The sequence below is a fragment of the Dreissena polymorpha genome, chromosome 15 (assembly GCF_020536995.1).
Source record: "Dreissena polymorpha isolate Duluth1 chromosome 15, UMN_Dpol_1.0, whole genome shotgun sequence".
NCBI classification, from domain to species: Eukaryota; Metazoa; Mollusca; class Bivalvia; order Myida; family Dreissenidae; genus Dreissena; species Dreissena polymorpha.
Genome location: NC_068369.1, coordinates 40,976,877 through 40,988,868, shown reverse-complemented (window position 1 = coordinate 40,988,868; position 11,992 = coordinate 40,976,877). Strand labels below are relative to the sequence as shown.

General features: G+C 39.8%; 1 protein-coding gene across 1 annotated transcript in view; it reads left to right on the top strand.

Moving 5' to 3' along the window:
- The window catches only part of LOC127860469 (guanine nucleotide-binding protein G(s) subunit alpha-like), a 23,860-nt gene extending 11,868 nt beyond the window's left edge, over positions 1–11,992 (top strand). Inside the window, exons 4-10 of the mRNA XM_052398557.1 lie at positions 92–263; positions 4,048–4,145; positions 7,050–7,190; positions 7,278–7,457; positions 7,881–8,023; positions 8,817–8,959; positions 9,494–11,992. Coding sequence (XP_052254517.1) covers positions 92–263; positions 4,048–4,145; positions 7,050–7,190; positions 7,278–7,457; positions 7,881–8,023; positions 8,817–8,959; positions 9,494–9,679 — 1,063 coding nt within the window. The 3' untranslated portion in view covers positions 9,680–11,992. The remainder of the gene's footprint in view (positions 1–91; positions 264–4,047; positions 4,146–7,049; positions 7,191–7,277; positions 7,458–7,880; positions 8,024–8,816; positions 8,960–9,493) is intronic.

Here is an 11,992-nt window from a genome sequence, read left to right as displayed (position 1 = left end):
CTACACAGACTAATCTGGAATGACACTTTACGCACATGCACTAAGCCCCTTTTTCAATGAGCGAGTTTCGTTATCGCAGTGCGATTTTCAGGGAGCGGATAGAGAAGATTCTGGACATCCGGCGTAATATCAAAGAGTCCATGGTAGTAATACTGTGCGCCATGCACGAGCTGGGGATCCCGCTCGAGCATGCGCAGAACTCGCATAGGATGGAGAGGCTACTGCAGGCTGCTGACACCCAGGATCCCGCCTCTATTACAGACGTAAGTCGCTAGCATTTAGGGCGACGTTGACTTTTTTGATGTTGAAAATTGTTTATGATTAATGTCTACACTGACCATTATGTCTTGGTATGTCTATACTGACCATGCTGCCCTGGTCTGTCTATACTGACCATGCTGCCCTGGTATGTCTATACTGACCATGCTGCCCTGGTATGTCTATACTGACCATGCTGTCCTCGTAGGTCTTTACTGGCCATTCTGCCCTGGTATGTCTATTCTGACCATGCTGTCCTGGTATTGTCTTTACTGACCATTCTGCCCTGGTATGTCTATACTGACCATGCTGCCCTGATATGTCTATACTGACCATGCTGTCCTGGTATGTCTATACTGACCATGCTGCCCTGGTAGGTCTATACTGACCATGCTGCCTTGGTATGCCTATACTGACCATGCTGCCCTTATATATCTATACTTACCATGATGCCCTGGTATTTCTATACTGACCATGCTGCCCTGGTATGCCTATTCTGACAATGCTGCCTTGGTATGTCTTTACTGACCATGCTGGCCTGGTATGCCTATACTGACCATGCTGTCCTGGTATGCCTATTCTGACCATGCTTCCCTGGTATGTCTTTACTGACCATTCTATCCTGGTATGTCTTTACTGACCATGCTGCCCTGGTATGTCTTTACTGACCATGCTGCCCTGGTATATCTATACTGACCATGCTGCCCTGGTATATCTATACTGACCATGCTACCTTGGTATGCCTATGATGACCATTCTGCCCTGGTATGTCTTTACTGACCATGCTGCCCTGGTATGTCTATACTGACCATGCTGCCCTGGTATGTCTATATTAACCATGCTGCCGTGGTATGTCTATACCGAACATGCTGCCCTGGTATGTCTTTACTGACCATTCTACCGTGATATATCTTTACTGACCATGCTGCCCTGGTATATCTATAGTGGCCATGCTGCACTGGTATATCTATACTGACCATGCTGCCCTGGTATGTCTTTACTGGCCATGCTGCCCTGGTATGTCTATACTGACCATGCTGCCCTGGTATGTCTATACTGACCATGCTGCCCTGGTATGTCTTTACTGACCATTCTGCCCTGGTATGTCTATACTGACCATGCTGCCTTGGTCTGTCTATACTGACCATGCTGCCCTGGTATGTCTTTACTGACCATGCTGTCCTGGTATGTCTTTACTGACCATTCTCTGCCCTGGTATATCTATACTGACCATGCTGCCCTGGTATGTCTTTACTGACCATGCTGCCCTGGTATGTCATTACTGACCATTCTGCCCTGGTATGTCTATACTGACCATTCTGCCCTGGTATGTCTTTACTGACCATGCTGCCCTGGTATGTCTTTACTGACCATGCTGCCCTGGTATATCTATACTGACCATGCTGCCCTGGTATGTCATTACTGACCATTCTGCCCTGGTATGTCTATACTGACCATTCTGCCCTGGTATGTCTTTACTGACCATGCTGCCCTGGTATGTATTTACTGACCATGCTGCCGTGGTATGTCTTTACTGACCATTCTGCCCTGGTATATCTATACTGACCATGCTGCCCTGGTATGTCTTTACTGACCATGCTGCCCTGGTATGTCTTTACTGACCATGCTGCCCTGGTATGTCTTTACTAACCATGCTGCCCTGGTTTGTCTTTCCTGAACATGCTGCCCTGGTATGTCTATACTGACCATGCTATCCTGGTATTGTCTATACTGACCATGCTTCCCTTGTATGTCTTTATTGATCATTCTGCCCTGGTAAGTCTATTCTGACCATGCTGCCCTGGAATGTCTTTACTGACCATGCTGCCCTGGTATGTCTTTACTGACCATGCTGCCCTGGTATGTCTTTACTGACCATGCTGCCCTTGTATGTCTTTACTGACCATGCTGCCCTGGTATTTCTTTACTGACCATGCTGCCCTGGTATTGTCTATACTGACCATGCTGCCCTGGTATGTCTTTACTGAACATGCTGCCCTGGTATGTCTATACTGACCATGCTGTCCTGGTATTGTCTATACTGACCATGCTGCCGTGGTATGTCTTTACTGACCATTCTGCCCTGGTATGTCTATTCTGACCATGCTGCCCTGGTATGTCTTTACTGACCATGCTGCCCTGGTATGTCTTTACTGACCATGCTGCCCTTGTATGTTTTTACTGACCATGCTGCTCTTGTATGTCTTTACTGACCATGCTGCCCTGGTATGTCTTTACTGAACTTTCTGTCCTGGTATGTCTTTACTGACCATGCTGCCCTGGTATGTCTTTACTGACCATGCTGCCCTGGTATGTCTTTACTGACCATTCTGCCCTGGTATGTCTATACTGACCATGCTGCCCTGGTATGTCTTTACTGACCATGCTGCCCTGGTATGTCTTTATTGACCATGCTACCCTGTTATGTCTTTACTGACCATGCTGCCCTGTTATGTCTTTACTGAACATGCTGCCCTGGTATGTCTATACTGACTATGCTGTCCTGGTATTGTCTATACTGACCATTCTGCCCTGGTATGTCTTTACTGACAATGCTTCCCTGGTATGTCTTTACTGACCATGCTGCCCTGGTATGTCTTTACTGACCATTCTGCCCTGGTATGTCTATACTGACCATGCTGCCCTGGTATGTCTTTACTGACCATGCTGCCCTGGTATGTCTTTACTGACCATGCTGCCCTTGTATGTCTTTACTGACCATGCTGCCCTGGTATGTCTATACTGACCATGCTGTCCTGGTATTGTCTATACTGACCATGCTGCCCTGGTATGTCTTTATTGACCATTCTGCCCTGGTATGTCTATTCTGACCATGCTGCCCTGGTATGTCTTTACTGACCATGCTGCCCTGGTATGTCTTTACTGACCATGCTGCCCTGGTATGTCTTTACTAAACATGCTGCCCTGTTATGTCTTTACTGAACATGCTGCCCTGGTATGTCTATACTGACTATGCTGTCCTGGTATTGTCTATACTGACCATTCTGCCCTGGTATGTCTTTACTGACAATGCTTCCCTGGTATGTCTTTACTGACCATGCTGCCCTGGTATGTCTTTACTGACCATTCTGCCCTGGTATGTCTATACTGACCATGCTGCCCTGGTATGTCTTTACTGACCATGCTGCCCTGGTATGTCTTTACTGACCATGCTGCCCTTGTATGTCTTTACTGACCATGCTGCCCTGGTATGTCTATACTGACCATGCTGTCCTGGTATTGTCTATACTGACCATGCTGCCCTGGTATGTCTTTATTGACCATTCTGCCCTGGTATGTCTATTCTGACCATGCTGCCCTGGTATGTCTTTACTGACCATGCTGCCCTGGTATGTCTTTACTGACCATGCTGCCCTGGTATGTCTTTACTGACCATGCTGCCCTTGTATGTCTTTACTGGCCATGCTGCCCTGGTATGTCTTTACTGACCATGCTGCCCTGGTATGTCTATACTGACCATGCTGTCCTGGTATTGTCTATTTTGACCATGCTGTCCTGGTATGTCTTAACTGACCATTCTGCCCTGGTATATCTATTCTGACCATGCTGTCCTGGTATGTCTATACTGACTGTGCTGCCCTGGTACCGGTATATCTATTCTGACCATGCTGACCTGGTATGTCTATACTGACTGTGCTGCCCTGGTATGTCTATACTCACTGTGCTGCCCTGATATGTCTATACTGACCATGCTGCCCTTGTATGTCTTTACTGACCACTCTGCCCTGGTATATCTATTCTAACCATGCTACCCTGGTATACTGTCAGGATCTCCTTGAGGATATTGAGACCCTGTGGCGGGACTCCGGAGTCCAAGAGTGCTTCTCCAGATCATACGAGTACCAACTTATAGATTCCGCAAAATAGTCAGTATCACGTTTTGTTGATTAGTGTATATAAATGTGCACCTTCAAGATTTGCGTTTATGTCCTCTCATTCCTTCCGTATGTGTACGTATGCGGCATTTAACTTATCTTTTATCATTACCGTTCCAATTGTTCGTTCATATTACACAATACAAATCTGTATATGTACATGGTTACTGAGCACATCCACTGAACACTTTATACAACGCTACACATATATAACTGTGTATTTGATCGTTTCATCAAATGCAAAAAAAAAACACAATATGATCATTACTTGCTTTCTTGTAATAAGAACCACAGGTGGTTAGCGTGTGGCTATGATATTAATTAGTGAAAACATCATTTTGAATGATAAATAATCATATTATAACGAAAAATTAACTTTTCTGAAAAAAAATATTTCACTATCAAATATATATATAACAAGGTATGCAACTCAAAATCACCCCATAACGGGGTGCATCGCTTTGAACAGCCATATCTTCATCAATTGTGCAGCGATTTTCACGATCTCGGTCTTATTCAACGCAGAAATGAATTTCCTTTCTGGAAATGTATATGTCTTGCAATATTTTTACAAATGCTGGGTCAACTTTTAAGAAATAACACGATACACAACACGCATGACCCAGTTGACAGTGATCATGTATTCTTTATGAATGAAATCTCCCGTTGTAAAGACACACCTCCGCATTGGACCAATGAAATCACTCGTATGTTTAAAATGTCAGTTAGTTGAAATGTATGTAAACAAAGGTTTCAAACGGCGCTGGACAGTTAGTCTTGATGCAGAATGTAACGACAAGAACGGTAATAATGTTTTTTCATACGTTTTATTGAATTATGGTATCGAACTACATAAACTTTGTAGGGAAGTTGCCCTTTACTCCGTGAAGATTTCAGTCTTAAAGACAGCATGATCACTGTCAACTGGGTCATGCGTGTTGTGTATCGTGTTATTTCTTAAAAGTTGACCCAGCATTTGTAAAAATATTGCAAGACATATACATTTCCAGAAAGGAAATTCATTTCTGCGTTGAATAAGACCGAGATCGTGAAAATCGCTGCACAATTGATGAAGATATGGCTGTTCAAAGCGATGCACCCCGTTATGGGGTGATTTTGAGTTGCATACCTTGTTATATATATATTTGAAAGTGAAATATTTTTTTTCAGAAAAGTTAATTTTTCGTTATAATATGATTATTTATCATTCAAAATGATGTTTTCACTAATTAATATCATAGCCACACGCTAACCACCTGTGATAAGAACACGCACCATCGGCGCATTTTGAGGGAGCGGGTAGAGAAAACGGCGTTCACTCTCCCCTACCCACATTTTTTTCACTGATGCGAATATATTTCAATGAAACGTATGTGATCTGATAAATTTTTGAAGTAAATTTATCTATTTAAGTAATTAATTTATGGGTCTTATTCACATATAATGGGTTTTTTTAAGATCGACATTAAATACTTTAAATTTGATGAATCTAAATGTCGGTATTAAATAGCTCCTATGTAATTCAATAATAAAATGAATGAACGAAATAAGAGAAAAACAGCTTACTTCACCTAGGCTCGAAACCCCGGACATTTGTTTAAAAATGTTTTCGCCTGATCCAAAGGTTATCGGCTAACCTGGCTATTACAAATTATTATGCTTTAGCCTATTTACATAAGCAATCCACGAACATTTGTATTGTCAAAAAATATGAAAACACCAATACACACCTAAATTATTCAAACGCTTCTCGTTTGCAACGCTTTATAATTTTATCGATTTCTGTTGATTAAAGATACTTTATTATCAATATGAGACTGCATCATGAGTGTTATTTCGCTCACTTATGTACACTGTCCTTTTGTGTGTGTTTTTTTTCAATATGTGCTAAAAAGTTTAAATATTGTCATTTCGACACTCTATAAGCGATAACTTTAACATATTATATTTTATAGTACATCACTTTCGCTAAATTACCCCTCGTTGATATAAGATCTTTCCTGTAGTTAAACATATAATAACACGTGCACATATTTTATGGCGTTTCAAAAAAGTTTAATTGACAAAGTGATATGACATTTAGTCGTAAACAAACTCACCAAGATGTTATCGATTTAATTTGTGTTTTTTTTTCAAGATGTTTACTTGTAAAATGTGTCAAAGTGTTTAATAATGTGATTATTTCGTTATAACATAATATATGCTGTTGATTGTGTTTATTTTAACGAGTGGTAATGTATATATATTTCTGCCCCCTCTAGCCCAAAATCACATTATATCACATTGGCACCAAAGCTAAAAATAAATAAATAGTATATACGTATATACTTAATTACTTTGACATATCGCATTTTTTATAAAAGCGAGTAATATTATGTAACTTGTCTGAATCAGGGTGCAGGATCACGTGACCTTGTTGGGTTCCCAATTAAACGTTAATGGATGCAAACACGCCAGTATGCTGCTTCCAAAAAAAACTTGTTTTAACAATTTATCTTAAGTATTTCAACTAGTGCATAAAAGACAGAATTTTATGCTTCTTATGGTAATGGAAAATACATCAGAATTACTTTATTTAATAAGCCCTGTGTTCTTATTCAAACATTCCATGTAAAATGCACGATTATGCTTCACGCAACGTGACATTTTGTCACCGATTTTAGACGTATTCAAGGATTTATTCTTATACTGTAAGATATCCGCACAAACTCTAAGAAAAACTGTCTTTTATGCACTAAAGAGTTTTTGCAAATATGAATTTCAAGAACTTGAGATATTTGCAAAAATAAAGTTCTTAACGGTGTGTTCACATTCTGCCCAACCTGTGTGTAAACCCCTGAAAACCCCGCTGATTCTGGACCCTGTAAATAGTACTTGTTTGTTTAATGCGCGCAGTTTCCTAGACAAGCTGCACGAGATTCGCCAGCCCGACTACATCCCGTCGGACCAGGACATCCTTCGCTGTCGCGTGCTTACCACGGGCATACAGTTCATCGAGTTTGACGTGCACGACGCTGGACATCCGGTCTCATTTTGGTGAGTTACGTGTATTTTTTATCTAAAATGTCTAAATACAATGCAGTTATCATCAATCAATATTTCACGTCCGGTTTCTCGTTGTAGTGTTTATGACGTGGGCGGCCAGAGAGGAGTTCGCCGGAAGTGGATACAGATTTTCGACAGTGTAGCCGCCATCTTGTTTCTTGCTGACGTCAGCAGCTATGATCAGACGCTTAGAGAAGACAACGAGAAAAACAGATTCCTCGAGGCGCTAGAAATCTTTGAGCAAGTTTGGAAGAACAGGTTACTGTTTGTATGATAAGCCTTTTTATCTTTCTTGCATACAAAAGCTATTTACTCCGCTGCAGAAGACAGTATAACAAATAAACTCTTGTATACTACAACTCAAATGAGCGGATATTGACAAATCAACTTGCTCCAATAAAACATCTATTCCGTATTTAAAACACCGATAAGCATTTTCAGCTATAGCAACTATTTTTAAGAAAATGAGCACAAAACGGCTTTCTCGGAAATAACTCATCTTTCTCGCGCGCTCACCCGAAAAAGCGGCTGTCGCAGGCATAGCATCTCTTTCTTATCGATAACCACTGATCGAAATTCGCTTACAAAGTCATAAGAGCCTGATCAGCAAACTAGTTCTCTTAATCATGTATCATATTTATAAACTTTTTGTTCAGCTGATAAGCACTCGTCTGTTGTTAGATTCCTGCGCAGCGTCTCCATCCTGCTCTTCATGAACAAGATCGACATCTTGGCGGAGAAGGTACAGAGGGGACGCTGTATCAGCGCGCTTACCGACAGGCATCCGGACATCTTCCCGAACTTCGAGACTTTCACGCCATCCAGTGGGTCACCAAATTCATGCTGCTTTAAACCAACAGCTTTCTATTTTACCTGATTTTGTTGAAAGCCACTGTTCTCGCAACTGTAAAATGTTGAAAATATTTAGTTTATTGCAAGCATGTTTAATTTGAAGGAAGGGACATTTAGATGTGACATTGACCGTCTGTTTTGTCTGTCGCAGTTCTGTGTTGCGCTTAACAAGACGGTAGAGTAAAACTTTATAAATATCATCAGGAGGTGAACTTGGCACCTGATATTTTGGTACATGGTTTCAATATAAGCGGAGTTTTGACAATTTCTTTCAGCACATATGGCATACTATTCTTGTGTTGTTGTTAGCTTAATCAAACTTTATAAACACATTGAACAATATGTCAACATGTGTACCAGGATATTATTTTGACTTTTTTTCCGACATCGAAGCCCCTTTTTCGTTTTTTTAGACAAAAGTGGAATTACTGTGTATCCGTGTCCATATATAAACAATGTGAAACTCCACGTGCATGAGCAGATCATTCTTATCATCATAACCATGCCATTAATATGAGACAAGTGACACATTGTCACATACATAACGCACACACAAAAACAACAATTAGTGACACCATTTTGGAACGGTCAATTTAAAGCAGAACATTCATAGGACCAAATGTCTTTTTGTAGAAGGTTAATCGAATTGAAGTGTGATTCTAAAGATAATAAACGACGAATGTTAAACAAGTTGTTTAATTAACCACTTGATAATTGTATGTAAGTCGAGCAACATAAAAATCAACTTGACCTGTATGACTCCAGGTGCAGAAAAATGCGAGTTCACTGGTAGCTACCAAAGGGCGGAAGGGGACGGCCGGAAGCGGCGCATGTCCCGGGGCTCAAAGTCGTCCGAGACCAACTCCGATCTTGTCAAAACCGCCGTCTACATCAAACACATATTCATGGTAAGGCCGACTATGGACTAGGAATTCATCATGTTCTTATATCCGTTATGGTTGCTATGGGCATGCCCTTCCTCAAACCCTTAAATCCATTATGGTCGCTCGGACCCACACAGTCCTCAATCAGTTTCTGGCCGTTTATTGTTTGATCATAAGTGGACCGTACTAATTTTACTGACAAGTCAACAGCATTTCGCTTTTAAGAGAAATATGTGTATCATTTTAGCGTAGTAGGGGCCATTGATCCGCTTTAATTTCTGTAACTCTTTTATATTTTATGTTTTAGTTGTTTATACATTGGGAGTTTATGCTAGTTCTTTTCGTTTTGAAATGATTTGTACAACTAAATCTATATGTCGCTATAGTAGCTTAAGAATAACAATTTCACGGAGGTTGCGCTAATTTACCACCAAGATTTAATACTATGAGTAGTTTTTATAGAAATCATATTTAACCTCAGTAATTTTCTTAAACTCAATGCAGAATATGAGCTAACTAATTGTTAAAACTTAAAACATATGGTCTTTTTTTTTAAAGAAAATTGTGAAGGGCGAGCTAGAGTTGACACCCACTGCGGAAAAGCTCAGTAAGGACTGGCACCAGACCCACGTATGTGAGTACTTCTACACATGCGCAGTGGACACCAACAACGTGCAGCACGTGCTCGACGGCTGTCGGACGCTGATCATCCGCAAACACCTCGAGAGATTCGGGATAATCTAGCCCACCTTTATATGCGCGGTTTAGAAAAATGTTCATTCATATCGGCGGCTCAGAGAGTTGTTGAATACAAACGCTATGACTGCGGGTCAGCGTAAAAAGAGTACAGCGAATAATCAGATCAGAGGTATTCCAAGCAATAGGACTCGCCTCGTTTCGGTGATTAACCAGTTGGACATTTGTTTTAAAGGATTGTGCTGTCCAACTATGGGTTTATTGTTGGTTGGTAATTAATTGCACAGGTCTGCATCCGGTATTAACTGCAAATTTATGGAAAACCGGTCTTGTAAAAACAGAACGTGTCTGCTGGCTGAATGCTTGCTTTTTCGTCAGTGGCTTGCACGTGATTATAAAGTTAGGACTGAGACATGCTATGACATGAACGCGAGACGACAAAGTATATTAAGAAATATTTCATGATGATTTAATACATACAGCAGTATTTTGGTGTGTTGATAAATACAAAATACAATAAACATGCTTGCAATTATTACAGCGTGAAAAAAAGTTTGTTAGCAGATTGATGTCAGTTGATGGGTTTGAACGTTGAAGTATATAGGTACCAGTACCCCATCGTTAGCTTCGTCGGTTGCCAATTGGGACAAGTTGACACATCAGGAACGTGCGTAATTTATTTATAACCAGAAAGTCAGAATGGACAAACGTGGGTGCTTGTGAACGGAGAATACTCCATTCGGGTTCAATACAATTACAATAAATCATAAATACATATTATTTACATTTTTTTTTTGTCTTTTGGATCACGATGAAGTATTCATAGAAACGCGTCACGACGTGCATCAGCTGTAGTATGTACATGGGTATTATGTGTCTTGTGTCTGCACGATATACGCATGCGGCATGGTTGATCATGAGAGTTACATATTCAGTGAATAGTCCGATGAATAGTAATTGTCATACAACTACATGAAGTTAGTTTTTACCCTTTGTATAGAAACGCAAAAGCGTTGTGAATGATGTAAGGGTCGACTGGCAAAACAAACTTGAATAGACCAAACGTTGTAAAGGGATTGACAAGAATAAAGTAGCAAAGTTTATGTTTGCTAACCATAGTGTGAGTGGTGTGCGATCTTACAACAGAAATAGTGACACAATTAAAGCAGTACAATAGCTAGCATGTATGTTGCGTTACAGTGGCAAAAAGTACAATTGTATAGAACAATTATTGAACAAGTATAAGGGTTATTCAAGAAGACTTTTTTGTATGTGTTTTAATTGACTCGACACAAATAGTCCTTCCTCTATTTGCAGATTTTCCTTTATTTAGTTTCACTGTCAACCAACTAATTCTGACCTTTCTGGTAATGTCTGCTTGTTTTAAAAATCATCGAAATGAAATATCGCGGATACGAGCTTTACATAGAACTGTACACAACATACAGCCGTGTCGCGAATATAATTGTTTTGTTTATTGCATCTTTGTCACACATTTACATATATGTATGTATGCATATATTGTTAGTATTATTTGTTTCTGAAAAAAACCCTGTTATATATACATTTTGAATGCTCCAAATAGTTTTATTGCAGTTTAAAAGAATACGTTTGATTGGTAACTAGTTTTATTTCTCTGTAAAGGGAGACACAGTTTTTTTACAAGTACTAGCGCCGTTAACCCAAAGTGTGCAAGTGTTCGTGACATTAATGCATCCTTTTACTAAAAAAATAATAATCGATATATCAACAAAATGAAAAATATCGTTATACTTACGTGGCTACAAACAAAACGAATCATGTTCCGAATACTTAACTTGTAGCAAAAGCCTAGCAAAAGCGTAACTTGAAATATCACCTAGCATAAACATCCAAAAAAGAAATTGACATTTTATTATCAAATACATTTTAAACAACTAATGCAGCAACTTGTGTCTTCTTACGTAGTAAACTGAAGTATTGTATAAATGACTTCCATCAGGAGGCTGATGGTAATATTCGTCTCATTACTCAGAGCTTAAGGTCACATTAAGAGATCAAAACTAAAATGTGGCTGCAAAACGGTGACCCAATTGGAATATGGGGCATCATTGCCCTAGGCATACATGTTTTATTTTCACTTAGATTTAGAATCTTTGTCTTGTACAAGCATAACTATTTTGTAGTAAAATGTTTTTACCTTAAAAGAGTATGTAAATCTTGCTAGAGCTCGAAAATGCTTTACGCTGTAACAAAGTCAATCAACACTACGTTTCAATTAACATAAATTGACATTCCAATAGCTTTTACGAAACACAATGTACTGAATGCAGGTAATGTTTTATGTTTTTACCATATGTAAAATAAACAATTTCAAATTTT